Source organism: Anguilla anguilla, chromosome 15 (assembly GCF_013347855.1).
Source record: "Anguilla anguilla isolate fAngAng1 chromosome 15, fAngAng1.pri, whole genome shotgun sequence".
Lineage (NCBI taxonomy): Eukaryota > Metazoa > Chordata > Actinopteri > Anguilliformes > Anguillidae > Anguilla > Anguilla anguilla.
The window spans coordinates 22,328,036-22,349,805 of NC_049215.1; the positions used below are offsets into that span (position 1 = coordinate 22,328,036).

The window sequence follows — 21,770 nt, forward strand, 5'->3', positions numbered from 1 at the left end:
ATTTATAAAGATCTTACAGGCTGTTTATACCCACCCTGTTTACAGTCCCACCCAGCTGTCTGATAGCGAGAGTGTCGCCGGTGGTCACTTATTCTGGGTCTCTCATCTCTTCGGTCTTCTCGTTTGCATGGCTTGGTTCTGGCTCTGACATCACAGCGGTCTCCTCACTTTGGCTCCCTGATATTCCAACAAGAGGAGTCACTTCCTGTCAATGGCTTTTATCTGCTCGGCTACCATTTTTTTAGACAGCCGACTCCAGACCCATTCACCGTTCTCTGATTAAAACAGAGGGCAGGGTAATGTTTTATGCATTACACACCGCCAAGCCACGCTGTTCTGAGCCTGATAATATGCCGTATGTAAATTCAGCCGGTGGATGACAGCGATTAAATCAAATCCCCATCTCATTTGTTTGCATAAATGCGCAGTTTATCTCCTGCATTGTTGTGATCACAAGTACCATTTGCTTTGATCTGTTATTACCCACTTTTATACCTTTAATTTGCATACAAATAAAAAGGAATCCAGAACAGTCAGCCCGTTGGAGAGCGTACCTGACGGTAGGAATGATATTCTCTGCTGACTGGTTCTCTGTTCCTTTTATTTCGGCACCCTTCTTCCGTCCCCGTCCCCCCCCCCCGTGTCCCGCTGCAGAGGTGTCGGCATCTTTTGAGAGGGGTTCCTCCATCACCTACACCTTCCGGGAGCCGGTGTCCTTCCTGCGCAACGACAGCGGCCCGTCCTCCGGCGCCCGCGGCGACGGCAGGAAGTCCCGGGCGAACGTGGCCTTCAGCTTCCTCACCACGCAAGCCCCCGCCATGCTGCTGACCGCCAGCGCCCACCCTCAGCAGTACATGGCCGTCACTCTGGCGCACAACGGTACCGCCACGTCCCGCTCCCGCCCCCTCTCCTCCACCGCCGCTGGAAGGTCGCCCTCGCCACCGTTGTGTGTTGCATTTCGGGTTTTTGGTACCCCTTCGTCCGCCTGCGTTTCACTGTTTCCGATAACCTTCTGCGGCCGAGCCCTGGAGCTCTGTCAGCGCGCGGTTATTTGCAGATGAATTGGCTGGCGCTGGTCTGTTAGCTTTGGATGATCAAAGACAGAGAGGACAGCTTTGGCTGAGCGGCGTTGCATACCAGGATGTGCTGCTTTACAACGAAAATCAGATGCTGCTTGCTACATGTTATTTAGATTCATGCTCATGTCATTATCTGCAACACATTTGGGTAATGCAACATTACCCTTTGCAGAGTGGTGGGCCTCTGTTCCATCACACCAGCCCTGCAGCCTGTGTGTCCCAGCATCTCATTAAAGAGCACTGCTAACCTTTGGTCTTAACCATAGCTTTGCACATCTCCATGGCTGAACAAATCTGCAGTGTGAAGTAGCTTTCGGGGAGCATGGCTTGTTCCCAGATGATGGCAGGCTGAAGCTTCTCCCAGCTGAGAGCCGGTCACCCCTGGCGCCCGTACGTAATGTGCAGGCAAATCTGCTGCTCGTAACGCACTGCGACCAAGCGGTCAGCCTCAAAAAAGTGATTTGCAGACACCCGAATGAACACCTCATCCCGCTTGTGTACTTATCGCAGTTCGGTGGATGAGTTATTTCTTCTTTATCCTCATTATCCGCCAAAATGTACACCCCCTGGCTCCTATCTACTAATATGGCTGTCTTTGGAGCCATTCTGACATATGTCCTCAGCGCTATGTTCTTGCACCTGTCTTCTGAATCACTGTGAGGTCTGGAGAGTCCTGACTACAAAATCTTAATTATTTTCACGTGGTACAGGGATTGTAAGAGTGACAGTCCCCCCCACTACAGGGCAACCGGATAACACTAAACCATCAGCCTCTGCCTCTCTCAACATGAATATTGTATACGGCATGGCTGAATATTTTATGTGCTGGTACGCTGTTTAAAAAACCACTAGCCGTAATGGAAAAGATTAAGTGGAGGAATAAAGTTTGGTTGAAAGCCTGTGAGGCAGCAAGTGACAAAATTAAAATGGACGTTGGAAAGAAGAGTGTTTTACAGTGTGAGAAAACCCATTAGGCAGGACAATTGTGAGTCTTAAAGGGCCCTTTAGAATGTCCCTGTGTAAAAGTTAAAACAATAGGCACTCAAGCGACTCTGTCAATAAGGTGTGTTCACCATTAGTACTGGCTGAGCCATTTACTTTAATTGCTAGTTTGACTCTGGGCTGTCTCATTAGTGTAATATGACTGATATTTCATGTCTTCAACGATGGGATTAATTCATTACTTAATCATGCATACGTTTTATGAAATTACTTCAACCCACCTGGATATGGTAATAAACTATAATAATAATAACAATAATAATAATGAATGCTGTTAATAAAATGCTTTTCATACATTATGTTACATTTAATTATTTTTCCTAATATAAGTGATTAGGCATGTATACAGTAATTACTCCAGGGATGTTTCTGCTTGGCTTTGTTTCAACAAGTTGCAGGAAAATCAATCAGTGAACACACAGCTCGATGTCACGCAATGACCAGTCTTATTTACGGGACTTGCAAACGAACCGGGTGAGAGAAATCAGTGAAGGAATATAATTACATATAAAATAAATGCTTCAGCAAAAGCATGTGATATGTGACAGGCCAATACAACGAGGTGGCAAATGTGTCAAATGAAAAATGAAGCAATTCAATTATCATATCCTCATTGCCTTAATGGGCACCTCTTCATTTTACCACTTGCTTCCTTAATGAGAGTTTATTATGTACTTTCGGTGTAAGCAACTAAATGATTTCTGCATTCCACTAGCTCCGTGGGTGACATCATTGCCCTAGCAGTCATACAGGAAATGGGCTGTCTGTTCTGGAATGCTCTGCATCCAGGCAGTTATTACTCTGTTCGCAATGGCCAACGCCATGCACAAGCTAGTGTTTTGCAGCAGGCCGTGTGGCCTGTAGTGTTAGGATTAGCCACAGACCGAAGTTTTAATTTACCCTGAGCAGAGAGCTCTTAACATTTAGCTGTTTGGAGTGAGGGCGCGGTTATGTTTGTTTTGAACGGGATCTGAACTGCATTCCTTACCTTCCCTCACGCCTGTTCCCTCGGGAACAATCCCGGGGGTCAGATTCCCGGGGGTGTATCTCTGCATGTCAGTAATGCCGATGTGCTTCTGTACAGCAGTTCTCCCTCTGACATACCTGGCCCCCGACAGCCAGAGCTCTTCCCTCTTGCCTGGAGTCTGGTGTGTGTTGGCTAGTGTGCAGTGAGGTCAGGGTTTACGTTCTCCCCCCTGCCCCCCCCCCCCCCCCCCCCACCAAGCGCCTCTGAATTCAGGATGCATTACCGTCAACTCCAGCGGCTCTAATTGTGGCTGACAAATCTCTTGCGCATTTGTTTATCAAGGAGACTGGAGGGGACATGAAGTGAGAGATATAAGGGTGAGAGGGAAGGGGGGGGGGGGGTTGAAGTTGTTAGACCGGTGGCTGTTTATTAACCATGTCTGTTTAAGAACGTTTTCATCTGTATCAGTAAGGACAGCCTTGGCATACATCAAAATGAAAATCTATGTCTACACGAATGCTCCTCGAGATGCTTGCTGTTTACTAGATTTTTTTAACATTCGGAGGAATGTGCCACCCCATTAATCACAATCGGGGGCATTTTTTCTGAAGATTGTATCAATCAAGTTTAGCCATAGTAAAGAATGTAAATGTAGAGCTAGTATCTGCTTTGAAATCAGAATAGCAGTGTACTTCTCTCTTCTTTCTCTTGATTTGCTATTGTGGAGTATCAATAGAAAATTAAGAGTGAATTAAATAATTTGTCTAAGCCCATTATTGTCTGTTTTTCCAACTCAGAGTCATCCAGACTAATTAAGCATTTAATGATGCCTTGAATTCTTAGGCTTTGAGTAACATGGTTTTTCAGGGTTTTACAACAGTGTGTGGTGTGTGTGGGGCTGGGGTGGGTGTGTGGTCTTGGGTTTTTCAGGAAGCTTACAGATCTGGTACCACCTGGGAAAGGAGAGCACGCCAGAGGTGTTCATCCCACAGTCAACCAGCCTAGCAGATGGGCAGCTCCACCGGGTTCAAATACACCGGGAGGGGAAGGATGTTTATGTCCAGGTAAGAGAGCAGTTGTGACAAGTCTTTCCTATGAGCATTACTGTGCAGATGGACAGGCGGTGTGGAAATGCCTACAAGATCTTGGGCCTTGGCCAGGCATGTAGTTGACTGTGCCCCGGTAGATGGGGCACCGCAGGTGGAATTAGTGGACAGAGGTGGATGGAGAAAGGCTGATTTTTTTTTTTTTATTCAATGGGAAATTACATTTATCACCACCAGGAGGTGCTACAGAGGAGCACAAACATGTGTAACTGAAGTAACTGATACTGAGTAGGAAAGCGATGCATTCCATAGTAAATGAATTTGTAACCAGCTAAATATATTTGAAATTTCACCATTTATAACAATTCTTGTAAAAACCAAACATTTTGCTGTGAATGTTAATGCTTTCTAGTGTGCCTCAACTAATCAAATGACTAATCAAATAAGTATGGAGTAAAAAAAATAAATAAAAAAAATGTATTAAAGAGCAATCTTGTGATTAAGGGTGTCTTGACTCAATCTGTTTCAGTGACGGAGTGGTACGCATTATGCAAGCAGTTATATGGAGTTTAAATGAAATTACACAAGATACCCAAAAGTATACAGTGCAGTCATCCACATGGCATTATGTACTCAAACTTGAATGCAGAACATATTTATGAATTTAAGGTTATGGACAGACTAGTATGTAGCTTTATTGATTTGCATATGAGTTTAATAGTATGCCCTCCCCCACTGCACTGGACCCCATGACTGACTTATTTTTTTCCAAATCTGAGGCAGTTGTAGGATTAATTATTCATTTATTCTATATATAACATAAATTATTAGTCCTATTTATTAGTCCTCTTCTCACTGGGAATGTGAACCTTAGCTTATGTCATGTGTGATTGTCACCAGCAGTTCACTTTTATTAAATGATTAATATTGTATACAACAGAATTTCAACACTACTACAGAAATGACCCCTGGGTTGTGCTTCAGCTCAGTTTTAAATAAATGTGTAAATTGATCTCAGAATTTGTCCATGTGGTCCAAAATTGCTTTCTCCCAGCTTGCAATTAATTAAATCTGCCCTGTAATTCCTTTGGTCTTGGTGCTTATTAGTTTCTTAGTGGGAGATGGGGAAGAAAATTACATAAATGTGAAATACTTCAAGAATTTGGATTTTTGATTTACTTTCTTTTGATCTCCCTGACAGATTGACACAGACATTAGCCAAAAATACAAGCTGATGTCTGAGTGGAACACATTAAAGTCCCTGACTTTAGGAAAAGTCACAGGTAAGCATGTTTATAAAATGGAATCGCCTTTGCATGATCTCAAATAGCGCTTATTTGTTTAATGCAGAAAAATGGTTCCCATTAATCCTGACAAGGGGTACTTCACCCAAAGCATTTATACAGTTTCACCTCTATACAGACAGCATTTGTTTGGCCCTCAAGTTTTCAAAAGGGAGACTGTATGGTGATTCCTTGATTTGCATGTATGGCTGTGCAATGGCATGTTCTGTGGAGAAGGTTTATGGTCAAGACAGTCAAGCCGTATTTAAAGGGTGTGCAAACTTTCAGCGGTCTTCATTGTGACTACATTCTTCCCCCTTAATAATATTTTTGGTAGTTGTTTACCGGCAAGAAGAAGAAATTTTATGATACAAAAATTCATCATTCCTCTCAAATTTAATTAAAAGGCCTGATTATGTGTTCATACTTTAATGGTTTCACAGTGGTATGGACAGAAAAAAAGCTAATTGAGCTTTGTTGTTTGGAGAATGGATGGGTAAACTGAAGAGGTGTTTGCTCAATGTGCTTCACTGGTCGTTGCCATGGCAATTTCCTTTGCATCTAGTAAACTAATGGATACTGGAGGGCTCTAGCCCTGCAGGTGAGTGGCACTGAGATCATGCTTTTTGAATTAATTAGCGAAAAGTAGTGTTTGAAATTATCACTGCTTTTCAAACAGACATTTTGCAGAAGGAAATGGGTGGCAGGAATGGAAGCGGGGGTGTATAGTGTGGCTTGTTTACTTCGTCCAGGAAGAAAATTTTATGGGGAAAATGGGAATTATGACAGAATTTGAATTCAGTGAGTGTTTTCATTGTTGGCAATGGCCGTGTCATTATACTACAGAGAACAAAATTTGAATCTTGACCTTGAGACGAGGTTCACTGTCACTCATAGCTGTCTTGATAAACCACAAAAAACTTTAACCATTTCAATGACCATGAAAGAAGCAGTTATTTTTTTCATTATTACTGGGATATGCACATTTCAGTCTTTGATGGGCAGCAATTTTTTTTTAAATTGTGAGTTAGGGATCCATGTGCTTAATATTGCAACACAAGTATGAGCAGTATGCCCACCACGTAAACCACATACGAACAAATACTTAAATTCCGTTTTTAGAATCTTGCACCAATAATTGCTTCATATTAGCACATGACACATAGAAAGCAGGTGTTAGAGGAACCATCATAAATGATGTCAAAACATCATTCACGTGTATATTACATACTAAATTAAGCTTACAAACTGTTTTGATAGTACACTGCCTTTCCATATAAAACCACAAGGAATACAGGGATAAGCACAATAAAAAGTTTGAAGTATGAAATAAAAACCTTCCATCTCACAGAATGAATCCACAAATTATAGCTAGAGTTATGTGTACTATCACACTCATATACATACCTGTACTTGCACAGTGCATACATGTATACTGATTCAGCATGATTTCCACACAGTTGTAATCATGCCTAACAGTCCCATGGATTACCCTTCAGTTAAGCTTCCAGTGGTGTGGCTTCACAAATTGCAAGCATTGACTGGAATTGGCAGTGTGTACATCCAGCAGCAATCAAAGCCACATCTCCTGAAATTGGTGCCTCGCGTTCCATTCATCAGCATGGATTTGACAGATGAGTGTAATGAGGCTAATCTACATTCCATTTCTTTGTGGCAATATCTTGCTGAAGGATATTTTTCATGGTTTAGCTTTTGTGTAGCACATACCGCAAGTGACATGCCAAACGTTCCGTCTCCACCCCAGCCGTTGAGTTAACGTTGGTTCCATTTCTTGCTGGTAACTTGGATGCTGAACTGCTTCATGGAAGTAGTAATGAACAGTTTTAAACAAAACTAGCCTTATTTGCATGGAGAAGATTGTGAAAAACACATTCAGTTAGCATTCATTTGGTGGTTATATTATTATAGGTTATATAATGTGGACAGTACAGTGCTTCTAACTGGGAATTTGGTCTTGGTGGGAATTGGAAAATGGGGAATTTATTTTTGTTCATTTTAAACCATGTTGTTTTTTTTTGTGTGTCTTTTCTTTTGTTGTCAGCCGCAGCCACACACCCTTGATACAGTATCTGCACTCCTTTGACTTGCCATATAAAATCAAATATAGGTCACGTATTTTACGTAACTTCAAAATAATAAACATGTTCATAATAAATAAATAATAAATGCTTATTTAAATGAAATTAATGTTAATCTTGCTAGGGTGCTAACTATTGCTGATGCATGGAAACACTAACTGCAGCCAGGTAGCCAGTAACTACATATTTTAATCCATGCAGTTAGTGACAGTAACAAATGTTTTATTTTAACCTGATGTGACCGACTGGCATCAGTCCTCCCACAATTTGATCAGTGCTTGATTTGGGTTCTTTAGTAGAATAAATAAATAACATAGATACATATATGAAGAAATGAATGAATGAATGATATGTGTCCCTGGTCTTTTAGTGGCTGCACAGTGCAGTGGTGAGAAACAGATTGGTATTTTGACAGTTGTATTTTGTGTTTTGTTTGTCTCCAATGATCATAGTGAGTGGCACTTTCATGGCATACAGAAGTAGTTGAGTGGCACCCTGTAAAAACAAGTCACATAGCTTATGTCTTTTCTTACCGCTTACAGGAAGTGAGGGCATGGATGAGGAAGTGGTGCTAGCGGGTTCCAGGGGATTTGTGGGCTGCCTCTCCGCTGTCCAGTTCAACCAAGCAGCGCCACTCAAGGTGGCACTGAGGAATCGGGGAAGCTCATTGGTCAACGTACAAGGCCACGTGACTGAGTCAAACTGTGGGGCGTCGACCAGCGTGAGCACCTTCACCACCTCCTACTCCCTCTCAGGTGGGCATGGCTTCTCCCCCCGGCCCCACCTCCATGAAACAATGTAATCGTATGAAATATGTTTATTTATTAATTTCATACTTGTACAATACAATGGGATATGTGCTGTGGTTTCAAGCATATTTCTAACATTTCTACTTACCTGCCATGAGGGTGACCACAGTGGAAATACATGACTTCATTGTTTTTTCATTGATCATTTTTAAGTGCAGTTATCCATTATGTCTTCAGGGATGTGTCTGTCTGTATTGTATTTTAGTCATCAAATGAAATCCATCAATAAAGCCAAACATTCACTCCCACAAATTTTGCACATCAGAACAAAGAAGCAAATAAAAAGTTGATGTTTATCTCCGTCTCTAAAGTCTGCCTGTGAATCAAAAAGCTCATTCATCAAGAAAAGTTGAAAAGGAAAGCTTGTTTTTTATCTGCCATAACCCAACCATGAATACCAGGCTACATGCAGCCATTTTGTCTGTTTTGACTCCCTAATTCTGCTAAAGATCAGTAGTGTGTTCCGGTCATTATTTAATCCATTTCCTTGTTTTTCTTTTTTGCCTGTAGATCACTCAGAGAACATTAACAGAGGTAAAGAACCTCTGAAAAATGCAAACCAAAGTGATTCAGTGGTAATTGGAGGTGAGTGCTCTTCTTTGATGTTGTACTTCTGTCATGATAGAGTCCAAAACTGAACGGCAGCATCTTCATATGAGTCGCTGGCTGCATCTGCCTCTGTTACATTTCAATTAGCAATTAGCCACAATCACTGTGTAATGGAAAGTGCTGTTTACTGAAATGTACTCTAAAGGGCTCTACAGGGCTGTTGTACACAACCATGGATGTGGAAAATTAGGGTTGCTGAGAGTGCAGCAGCTGCTTTTTTGAAGAAAAATATTATTTTGGTTGTTAATATCTGGGAATGTTTAACCTTATAGATTCCGCATGTATGCTCTCTTATATATGCTAACATTGTATGTTTCAAAGGACTGTTTTATTCAATCATAAGGCTACAGGGAATATTTAACCTTGTAAGTACTGTATGTGTGCTACCATAAGCATGCTCGCATTATACAATTCAACCACAAGGCTACAAGAGCAACCATGCAAGGGCATCACTAAAGCTCAGGACTTTTAATGAGTCTTATGAAGAAATACTTTAATCTTCTGTCATTTTCCATGTGACAATTAATTCCTTTAGTTTGAATTTTTTATAGTTCTTTTTTACAGTTAAATTATTAACTAACTAGAGAAATTAGTGAGGTCCTAATTGCAGGAAGTGTGGACACCTGCACACTAACACTGAACCAGTTATGGAAAATGAAGCATTCACAGACAAAGCAAATGGCAATGAACCAAAACAGCATACTTTTAAGAAAACAATATTATGGAACTTAAACACATGCTTTCAACCATCTCTGACACCATTTAGTGTTACAAAAAACACCAAACACAGGGGGTCTCCAGCACTGAATTTGCAGTCCTTCTGGTCTAGCCCCCCAGTATCACATATTCAGACACAAGAAACAACATGCGGCGAGTCATCCATATAATCAGCTGCTTTAATTGGTGTTGAATAACAAGGAAAACCACAGACCCAGCAGCTCTGCAGGACAACAGTTGGCCACCCGTGGTCTAAGCATTAGTTTGAGAGATTGGCGATTTGCCGATCTGTGATTTGTGGATAAAGTTAAACAGCTTACTCCCAGTGTGGTGCTTTGCTGTAACTCCTCCCCCAGGCGTCATTGCAGCCGTAGTGTTCATCACCCTCTGCGTGCTGGCGGTAATGACCCGCTACCTGTACCAGCACCGGCAGTCCTCGCAGGCAGGGCCAGGCAAGGAGAAGGACCACCGGCACAGCCTGGACCTGTCCCGCCGCACTGAGATGGACCTCCAGAGCTCGGCACGGGACAGGAAAGAGTACTTCATCTGACCCCCTAAAAACCACCGCAGCGCCGCTAATACCGCCCCCAAAGCCCTCCCCTCCTTCCCCGCCGCTCCCCTGTTTCTGACCGCTCATCTGCCTGGAATGAGGTCTGTGGGGAGTGGCCGTGGCTGCGGCTTCAGACTTCTCAACTGGGCATTCTCCGAAATGGGGGACAGACACTTTCAGACTATAGGTAGCAAGTAGGCCAAAAAAAAATAACTCAAATTTGTAGTATTGTGGGGAAAAAAGTAAGGGGAGAGGACAGGGTCAGTACATATTTCTGTAGACCGCTTGTGGTGTGCGTGTTAAAAAAAAAATGTGATAAAATTGAACACAGGCTGCAAATTGATTGGTCAAAATTCTGAGGCCTAAGGTTAAAGCACCGGAACTGGAAAGGTCCAGAGCAGTGAAAACAGAAATGTAGCCGGAACCATATTCTGTACCCGTGTCACAGCTGGAAGGATTTGCATTTTTCAGGAGATATTCAACTCTTACAAGGGCTGCAGCCTGATAATGCTTATGCTAAAACACTAAAATATACAGCCTAACACACAGGACACCCTGTCCCCCTATCCTCCCATCCTCCCCCATATATACTGGGAGTGGAAAGCACAAGGTTTGTGAAGATGGGACTAGCAGTTTGTCAGAGGTCATTTTTTGGTAAAATGTTGAAGGTTGGTCTTTCATATTTCTGTCAGTGATATTTCTGCCATCAACGGTGATCAAGAAAAATCCAGAACATCGCCATGCAGTGTCTTATACAGTTATCCCTTGTGTTAACCCACGCATGCACTGGCTTGGCAGTGTTTCTGTAAACTCCGACAAATGTCAATGTCAGAACTATCTGCTGAACCCCAAATACATGGAGCTGTCAGATGAATTGCAGCCGGCCCCCTTGTCGTTACCGTAAATACAGTCCCTTTGACCGCATCTGTCTCCTGCTGTATTGTTTGATGGAAGCAGCTGTAGTGTCTTCCATCTGCTGTCAACATCTGTTCTCGGCCCGCAGGAAAAGAACACATCAAATCCTGCTGACAATTCCGTCTGCCCAAGGGCTTTGATACGCCCTCATAAACAGGACAGTTATTTTCAGAGGCTCCCTACCCTCCCCCTCCCTGTGTAACAGGTCTATCACTACTTTAATACCCCTGCCTTTCTGGATTTGTGTTCCCCCGCCTTAGCGTCTGCCTCATTTTTAGTATACACCAGTAAGCTGAAGTCATGCACCATTTCAGTCTAAATAAAAAATACTGGAGAACAGAACAAGGCTGGGTACTTCCTAGTGATGGGAAGTGAAGCTTTGTGAGCCTCATAATTGGTGAATGAACCATGTGCTGCCTGTCACTGACTTATATAAATATCCAGGTGGTAATCTCCATCACAATGAATTGTTATGATTGGCTGAAATCAGTGAGTGAGTGATTGATAGCACATGGTAGCCCTGTCCATGGAGTTCATGAGACCACTTTCTCCCTTCTGTATTCATTTTGGTCCTGGAAGGCAGGAATTGGCTTTCCATAATTGTTTAGTGCTTGTTTCTCATTAGGTAGCCTGGGGAATCAGTGAAAGTTCCTTAGCAACACACACTCACCTATGATTGGTTACAAGTGGAGTTTCAAATGAACAAATGGAAGAAAAAAAAACATCGCTGAAAATTCACAAATGTTCACAACCATGAATTTAGATCTATCTACCACACCATACTTTTAGAATGGCCACAAGGGGACAATACAGTGATTGCAGTGTTTTATTGTGTTTATTCAAACCTATTCATCTATCCATATTCCATCACTGCACTTAAAATAAATTTGGTCTTGGTTCTCTATGAAACGTTAGCAACAGCTGCACATACTGAAGCGGACCCATGTCCATCCATTTGGGAGACATTTGTATGTATAATGCAGTGTCAATGGAGTTCTTACAAACCTGGACTCAAACTCAGTAGTCTCAAGGTTGAAGTTAGTCAGGAATATCCATTTTCTTTTTACATTGTGCCCAGATCCCATCCAGCTGTGATGCACTTTATGATGTACTGAAGCGAAGCATCAGCTTAATTTGATTTTATTTCTTTATACCTACGTGCTTTTATTTTATCATTGGGCACTGGGAGTTCATTGGGAGTTCTGTCCGGTCACTGGAAAACATTTTGGCCAACAAAAAATTAGGCAAATTAGACGAAAACAAAAAACAAAACAAAAAAAAAATTAGTTTCACTATACAACGCGTGTTCTGGTTGTATTGAATAGGGGCCATGTCTTGTTTTCAGATGCTATGTGTCTAGTGTGTCCCACATCCAGGGTATAAAAAATCAGATGTGTTAATGCAACAAGTCTGGGGAGAAAAAGGTATTTGCTACTATATTTGCAATGAACTGCATCTGGCTCGATATTATGGTGACCATAGTTTGAGAGATCAAAGTTGAAATTTAAGTAGAGTTCCTGGTGGGGAATGGCGGGGGGGGGGGGGGGGGGGGGGGGTGCACTGTCTTTAGTGTGGATCATTGATGTTTACCATAGATGAAAGTATTGCGGTGTGTCGTAAAAGCCTTATCGTAGAAAGCGGTTTCTCTTCTTTTAGCCTATGAGTGAGATCTGTATGGTTATTCAGGCCGGAGACCACCTCCCCGCCCCGCCCAACCCCGCCCCAACCCCCACCGCTAAATGGCTCATTCCCAGCAAAGGCGCAGACACCGCTGGGGCAGTCCAGGGCCTCATCTCAGCATGAGCGACAGGACAGTGCCCCTGTCTGGACACACGGAGTGGGGACATACTGTAGAGAGCTGCTGACTTGGGGAGAAATGGTGATAATGATATAAGCAGGCACTCCATGCAGAACACTGAATTACTGGCAGTTCTTGTTTTAGCTGGTCATTTTTCGAGGACCTCGTAGGAAAAGATACAAGCAAACCCGTTGCCTGACGCGTTCTTTTTTGAAGTGCATTATGTCCTTATAAACAAGTCGTACAAAACCTCTCAGACTCTTCTCATTTATACTAATGTTGATATTCTGGTTTGTTTTCTATGGCTATAATTGTACATGTACCTTGTATATAGGTTTAATAATTATATTTAATAAAGAAGCATTTTTACAGCTTTATGTGCAAAGGTTTTGCATTTTGTCTTCCTTTTGTGCTAGTTCTTTAAACGGAACAATTGAAAAAATGACAGTGAACATGAACATATAAAGATATACATGTATACATTGAAGAAGCATAGTGACGTACAAAAAGCCAAATTTTTGTTTTGTGATTGGGGTAAACCTATAATGAACAATCTTGTTTAAAATGTCATAACTCATTTGTCAATAACTATTTTGTGGGGATGGGTATGTGTATTTTGTGCCTTTGTGTGTGTGTGCCCATAGCCATGTCAGTACACAAAAGTGTGTAATAGGATAAGATCAAATTAATTACAAGTGTGTAATAGGATAAGATCAAATTCATTATCATAATTTCAGTGAATCATCAGCTTGGTAAATAATTTGATTTTGGCTAAGGGCAGTTATTGTCTTAATTTAGTTCAAGACGTTGTGTGGAACATTGCTGGATTTTTGCACCACTGCTCTGGAAACATCCTCTATGTGGCTGCATTTTGCTCGCAGCAGGGTTTGCACCGTTGCAGTAGTGAGTGAATCCTGTGTATCCAATTAAAATCAACTGAAATGAAAAACATTTGATAAAATCCCTGTCCCTGCATATGATGGATTCACAGTAATTATGGTGTATAGCTGGGTCTGTACAGGCAACTATGTGTAGAAACATTGTTGACATTGTTGCATGACTTTTGGGTAACGCAAAATGAAAACTTTAGTGCAGCCAGTAGTGACCATCAAATGGGTAATATCCAAAAAGAGGTTTTATCCGCCTATCATTTCTGTCTCAGCGGCCACTGGTTATGCACTGTGGTCAGCATTCTGTATCAGGATCTCTTTTCCAGTATTCAGATGGGGACAGTGTCCACCTCAGTTCCAAAATTAAACTATCAACATTAAAAACCAAGAATGTGTCAGGTAGGACCCTTCAACTGTAGACCATCATTGTGGTGACATACTCAAAAACAAATAAACAATGTGTCAGTAAAACACAACAAACCACATTCTCAGTCTTCAAATGTCAATTAGATGTCTTTTTAGCTAGATGGATCCAAGTATGAAGTTACAGTACAAATCTTCAGAGCATAAAATTAAAAGCCAGCCTGACGTGGAAGTAATTTGTATGGATGTGGTGGGATACTGTCTGTGGTAGCAATGATTTGTGTACCATTTGTTTTGGATACATTCCCCAAGAAACCAGTTGGTGCTGTCACATCACTCTTTGCTAATTAAACCAAGCTGTAAATCAATTGAGACAACAAATTGATTTAAGTAGATTGATCTCCCAATATAATACTTAAATGGGACATTCTGTATAATAATAATAATAATAATAATAATAATAATAATAATTGTTGTTGTTGTTGTTGTTTTCGTTGATGGCTGGATGTAACATTACACTTTCACCAGATCTGAGATTAGAACCTTTAATCTGGAGGTTACAACAAAAAACCAATGCGCTCTTCAGGACCAGTCTTGGGGACCCCTGGGATAGTAATACATGCTGTATCTTTAGCCACATATCAATGAAAACAAATAAACCATCTCTGCTGGCCCTACCCAATAAAATACTTTTTTCTTTCAGGCATTACACTTCATGGATAGATGCCATTTAAAACTGTTCTAGGTTCTGCTATATTAGTTCTCCATGCAGAATTAGGCCTCTAATTCTTAACTCAATACGGAGTGACTAATCACACAAAATACAGTTTTCTACAGTATTTCATTTTTTTTACCTCACATTAGATAAAATCACCAGTTAATTAGCCAATACAACCAACTGTTATTTATAACATTGTCATAAATTACTAAGCTAAGTGAATTCAGCAGTTGAAAAATGTTATTCTGTGCAATCAACACCTTTCAAGATTGATCAGCAGCAAATTACAATTCCTGAATTAACCACAAATGCTTCTGAGAAATAAGCACACACACACAAATCAACCTTACACTTCAAAATGATGAACTGTGTCCCTTATGAAGAATTAACACTTCAGCACAGAGGCAATGCATTGCAAAAACATGGTCCGGTGCAAACGCAAGGGAAGACACAGTCCACTAAGTTAGCAGGTCGTACGATAAGTGTTTAATTCACATAGCAGTGTGTCGCTGGTGCTGTAGCACACGGTGTAGAGGAGCCCTGGACAGCAGTCACCCTTGTGGCCCTTACCCGTCTGTCCCGCTGTGGCTACTGAGCTGCTGTGCGTCATTCCGACCTGCACGTGGAGATTGATTATCGAGACACATTATAGGACCATCAGAGCCGTGATGGGAATCGTCGGAGGGAAAAGGGTGGTGAGAAAGACAGAGGTAGACGAATGATTCCTCCGGAGAGAGGCTGAGAAACACATCAGGGGATGTTTAGTTCACCAGGCGCGGTTCCATCTGGACCGATAATGAAGACGGCATCCTGTTCAGCATGTGAAATGTGTAGGAGAGCCAGATGAAGGCAACGCCAGAGGTGTACTCCCAGTGCACCACTTTTGAAATCTCTCACTTGAGGACGGAGAGCACAGGAGGCTGGATGGGGCAGTAGTAGATGGCACAGAACCAGGAGCAGGAGGCCGTACTGATGGCCAGCAGTATACAGTAAAACGCCCAGTGTTCATTCAACTCTTAACAGATAACAGTTGGTCCCACACTAGAATGTGCGAGGAGAGATTTTCTACCTTGAAGGATGGTCATCGCTGCCCTAGGCAGCTTGTACTGCAGTAGCCCACAATTTCAAAGAAAGTACATGCTAAACAAAACACTCAACACACTCTCCTCAGATTGCAGCAGGAAGTAATTTTATATTTGAGTGTTTATATTTTTTCTCGTTCAAGAGGGACATGTGGCTCTAATGAATGATAATCACAGTTGAGTCTTGTTTTCGTGGATAAGCATAAACTTTGGAAATAAACATGTGTGTCCCCAAATTATACATTCATATCAAATGTTTGCATTTTTATATATTTCAAATATTTCACATTTTCATACATTCTTTTAGATTTGTAACTCACTTGGGATTAAAGTTCACACTATCAGCGTTTATTAAAGGGCATTCTTATATATTTTGGTTTCACCATGTAGAATTACAGCACTTTTTTTTTTACTACAAAGCCAAAAAAGAGTAATAAAATATGGCTTTGTCCCAACCATTATGCAGCTCCCTGAATACTGTAAATAGTGAGCATGTTCAGTTGGATTTAGACCAAGATCAGATGCCTTAGTGAGTTAAGAATTTTCCAGTTTTTGGCTTTGACAAACTCCTTTGTTGTTTTAGCAGTATGTTTGGGATCATTGTCTTGCTGTAGGATGAAGCACTGTCCAATGAGTTTGGAGGAATATGCTTGAACTTGAGCATATGAGATCAAGAAAAAAAGTTTTTTTTGTTGTTGTTTTTTTGTTTTTTGGAATACAACCACATGTTAATTGTACAGTATTTTTATGTATGTGTCTGCAGCAATCAGTTTTCTTGTCTTTAATTGGCAGTGGTGTTTTTTTTTTGTTTCCCCAGATTACAGCGACTGAATTACTTGCTTAAAATATAAAAACATGAATTTGGAAGACTGATCACTTTTTATCTAAAATTTGGTGGCGCCTATTGTGGTAGTTGATTAGGTACGCTGATTAATATGTTGTTCAGTGCAGCCCAATGCAAAACTCTTTATTAGATTTGACAAAAATGCATTGTCCTTATTGTTGGTGTGATCATTTAATAGTTATTATTGGAGAGTAATTGTGGCTGTTTATAGCATATTTACATACTATTGTCCATCTTCTTGTTGGGTCAGTACAGCCAACCCACTTAATTTCCTCACTGGAATGCCACCAAGAAAAAATAGTAATGTAGTAATTTATGGGATTCATACTGCTTCATTACCTGCCCCTAATGTTATTTTACAAGAGTGTGTAACATTGTGACACAATTATTTCCCACCCCCCATGTTTCTCCATATGTGTTGTATTTCCTTCCTTCATCACCATATGTATTAATTTGAGGCTGCTGTCACCCAGTCAAATCTATGCTGCTACATGGGGGTGAACCTTCTGCCCCCTGCTGGTGAACTGTGCTGCTCTCTCCTCTCTCCCTGATGATACGGAGCCCCACCCTGATGAGCTGCTGATGGCCGGATTGTTTCCAGCTGTCTGTGGCCCTATACAAGCTGTGTTCCTGCTCCAGATAATGGTGATCCAGGTGTGTTTGCCCTTTAAAGCAAACGGTGATCAAACTACTTTTACGGCCTTTTCTTGATGTATGTTGTTATTTGTTATTTATTTTTGTGAGTTTAGGACAGCCATGGATGGCAGTAATTATTTAGGGGAAACAGATGTTTTTTTGTTTTTCATAATTTAGATTGCTTCTTTCTACTTTAAGTTTCAGATGATTATTTTTAAGGGATAAACAGATAATGTCCTTCAGAAAGAAAGATCACATCTGGGCTTGTTTGCACACACTAGTATGACATCATTCTTAGTCTGTCATCATTTGTAAATTGCATTGGCCCTTGATGGTTCCTACTATGATTTTGAATGAGTAGTACATTCCAATGACTTCTGTACTTGCTATTAGTGGAGCATATTATGGATAAGTACTGTGCTTTTTATGAAACAAGCTATGTTACTCATGCAAAGAAGTTCAAGGAAAAGTTATTGGATTTTGCCTTGATGTTCTGCTCTCTTATGGCTTGAAACTAAACGTTACATGAGTGCAGCAGAAATCACGTGGATAATGTCAGCTTAAAATATAATGTAATAGTGTATGAGATCTTCATTTTCTTGGTACACAGATAAAATTGGATAGAAATACATGCAGTTAATTGCTGCAATATACCAAATAATTACTTTTGCTAAAATAATTAGATGTTTACATTTTATATTACTAGGACGCATGTGCATTATGTTTTTAAAATAGTCATCATTATTGAAAGGGGGGACTTTTTCAAGTCCCTACCATCCAAAATGGCTGTTCACCTCCCTGATAATTAGTATGAAACTAAGAGACTTTTTCATAACAGTTAGTTTGTAACTTATGTCTTTTGTAGTATTGGAGGTGTGTCTGATGTACCTGGCCTGACCTGAGTATGAATAGTTTGTTTAGATAAATTCAGTCAGTCTTTATTTAGCACTATTTTTAGTCAGGTTTTCAGGCAACACTTTGCATAGAACATATTTTCCAGAGCGATAATTCAGCAATTAAATCCCATATGGTTCCATTTAAAGTGCATAAAATCATTGCAGATTGCAGAAAATGCTAGCACTTTTAAGATGAAATAGGTGACAAAGATCCTGTGTTAGTTTTAATAATGAGGCAAATGGTGGCTATTAACTACAGTCTACACATGGGGGCTCCTGTTTGCTTATAGCAGCAATACAGGTCTGCACCATGAAATTTAGAAAGAAATATTTTCACAGAATGAAACTGTTTGATGCTGGAATAGCAGAGCAATAGCAATACTCATCAGCAGTACATCAGGGTATTGCTACCAAAGTTGGCTGGATTGTTATGCCCTGATTTGGGTGAAAGGGCCAGCTTTGAACAACAAATATACATTTTTTTTATTTATGAACCACTCATTTTCTGAAAGGAAAATCATGAAAAAAAAGGAACAAAGTGAAATGCAGAGTTTTTACCCAGCCAATCACAACGCAGTATTGGAGAGAGTACGGCGGCTTGACTGTGAAGAAAATGGCAGCTTGGTAAGTCCTGGGCAAGCATTGGGGTGGTAGTGTGGTACAGTAGTTAAGCTTGCAGCCATTTTTTTTCATTCCTTGAAAGGGAAACTGTTGTACCCTTGAGTAACATACTTAACTTGAATTGCTGCAATAAATGTCTGGATGAATAAATAGATGCTATATAAAAATAATAAAAATGTTTATATGTCACTCTAAATAAGAACCTCTGTTTGTAAAATATGAAACCCATAAGCAATAAATATTAATAATGAATGAATCTGCATGCTAGCAGATGAAAAATAAAGGCATGGCAATCACATAGGATGCAAAAAATAAAATGGCACCATAACAAATGGACAGGAAAAAATAAATATGTGGAAAGCATTATTTAAATTTTTATTTGTGTGCATTTTAAATGTTATGTGCTTAGTTATTTAGACTGGAATTTTGTTCCTTTTTTCTTAACCACATTTTGTTTCCCCACTGTCAGTGCAGCATGGATAAGGGCATTTGCTTTTTTCTGTTGTTCTTGCTCATTGTGAACCTGGATTGATCTCCCTTTAGGAAGATTTCAGCAGGATTATTGCATATCCCAACCACAATTGTTACAAGGCCAGTGAACGGGGACGCTGTGCTCATCATTAATTAATGAGCCACTCCTTCCACCACCTTATCATTGATCCTAATAAAGCTGAGTTTGGTGAGTTTTGAATTAGGGCATGGAAAGGGGGCATCCAGGTTGTTTTTGTATAGTATCCAACAATACATCAAATTAACTATGCCAAAACCATCTGCGCCCCAAAGCAGCACATTACTGTTATCTGCTCTGAGAATAATTATACCGGCCAAGGGCCAAAATTGGGTTTATGCTGCAATTTGCCACTTGCGGAACACAAAGGTTGGACACAGGCTGAATTCTCATTCAGGCACACTATTAAATTCTATCTGTCTGATCGCTAATAGGTATGATTCCAGCTCTTAGATGGAGAGCATGTAATCGTTCAGTTGTCACAGTGTCATAAATTAACCTACTCTGACAAGATAATTGCATGAAATTTTCCATTAAGCAATTTTGCGGGCATATACACTATTGCAGCCATGTGTATTAATAAAAGAAAAGCCTGTATTTTTATAGAATAAGCCTTGAAGGAAACTAGCTTTTGTCATCATTTATACTTTTTTCCAGCTGTAATAAATGGTGAGTTTAATAATTAATTTAGGACAAAGTACAACCAATCCATTGGCCTATATAAAAGCTTACTCTTAATTTGATAGTTAAAGTTTGATTTTAAAACTTTATTTTTCAAAGAATGCACCATATTCATGTAATTGGGGCTTGTTGTAGTCTTCACTGTAGAACCTGAACCAGCTTCAGCTGAATGCAAATTTGAGCATGTACAGTACGTCACATGAACCAATACAGCAATACTGAAAGCCAGAGGCTGTTGGCCACAAGCCGTCACTGTTCAGGGTAGTTCATAGCTGCTGTTGCCTGCTGGTATCTTCCCAGGCCAAGGTGACTTCCTGATCATCATCCGCAGTCCAAGGGTGATGCTAGGACAATGTTACTTTCTCTCATTCAATCTTTTTTTTTCATTTGTTGATAATTTGCTGTGACCAGCATTGACAATATGTTCCTTTGTGAGTCTCCTATATTTTAGCACTAACACACTCAATTTGAAACGTTTCTGCCGATGGGTGATCCTGCATTTTATGTGAAAAAATACTAGCCATGAAAAGCTATCAAAAGAAAGGTCATGGGCTGTTTGTTTTAAAGAGATTTTCACTGCCTGCCCTATTCCTTGCTCAAGGTCCACAAATAATATTTATGCTGGGCTTACATGCTCTTCTGAAATTTGTTCTTGGGAGTATGACTTGCACACTTGGGTTTTTATCCATCTTGTTTTTATGTACTAATTAATATTAGAAAATATAGGCTCCTTTGCAATCAAAATGAGCAAAGACAGCAAGGATCCTTATATAGGAAACAACCACATTTTCAGCCCTTTCTTCCTGCATGGTCAAAAATCAAAGGTTCTTCACTAATTTCATAACTCAGGATACAGAAAATTAACATTCTACTTGTATTTAAAACTCATAGGCTTACTAAATATCTCATTGGAAATATCCTAAAGCCTAGCTTGTAATTCAAGCGTATGAAAAATAATTAAGTTTCATATTCAACCATTTAAGTTCTACACTCAAGCCCCCTAGTGGCCAGGATGTCACTGCCTCAGATTGCTCAACTCAGATATTCAGTGTCCCTGCAACCACATTATGAGTGGAAACCGCAAACTCTGTGTTCTAGCTTTATTATATCATAAACAACTAAGTCAAATGCAGAGATTCTAAGCACCACCATTGTCATGTAGTTTATTTATTTAACACTCACCCCCCGGCCAGTCTGATTTATAACTTCTTTTGCTACCAAAAATTTGTATCACATACTGTAGAGTTCATAAAAATATACAGAGGTGAAGGATTACATATTTAGGTAACTGTGTTCCACAGTGTCACCATGTTTGTACATTATTTTTCAATGAGATGTCAATTTTTCATCTGAAACCCTCATAAGGAGAAAATTCAGATGCTTTATAATAGACAAAAGACATTTTATTCATTTTTGGATATATTCTGTATATGTTTTTGGACCCCTAGATATCTAAGACACCTGTACAGATGGAAAGATAGTAATTACCACTTGAAAATAGTTGTCTACGACCATGAAATGCACTTTTTTGTACGTCGCTTTGGATAAAAGCATCTGCCAAATGAATGTAATGTAATGTAATGAAAATTAGGCAAAAGTGAGTTTCTTGAGTCAAAACAGTTGATTTGTAGTGAAATGTAATGTATGTAATGTTTTC

General features: G+C 40.3%; 1 protein-coding gene across 3 annotated transcripts in view; it reads left to right on the forward strand.

The window, feature by feature from the left end:
- Positions 1-13,245, forward strand: part of LOC118214568 (contactin-associated protein-like 5) — a 150,034-nt gene extending 136,789 nt beyond the window's left edge. For all 3 annotated transcript variants that reach the window (XM_035394642.1, XM_035394643.1, XM_035394641.1), the window contains 6 exons: positions 655-879; positions 3,979-4,112; positions 5,296-5,377; positions 8,019-8,231; positions 8,796-8,870; positions 9,968-13,245. In XM_035394642.1, coding sequence (XP_035250533.1) covers positions 655-879; positions 3,979-4,112; positions 5,296-5,377; positions 8,019-8,231; positions 8,796-8,870; positions 9,968-10,161 — 923 coding nt within the window. In that variant the 3' untranslated portion in view covers positions 10,162-13,245. The remainder of the gene's footprint in view (positions 1-654; positions 880-3,978; positions 4,113-5,295; positions 5,378-8,018; positions 8,232-8,795; positions 8,871-9,967) is intronic.
- Positions 13,246-21,770: the final 8,525 nt, after the last annotated feature.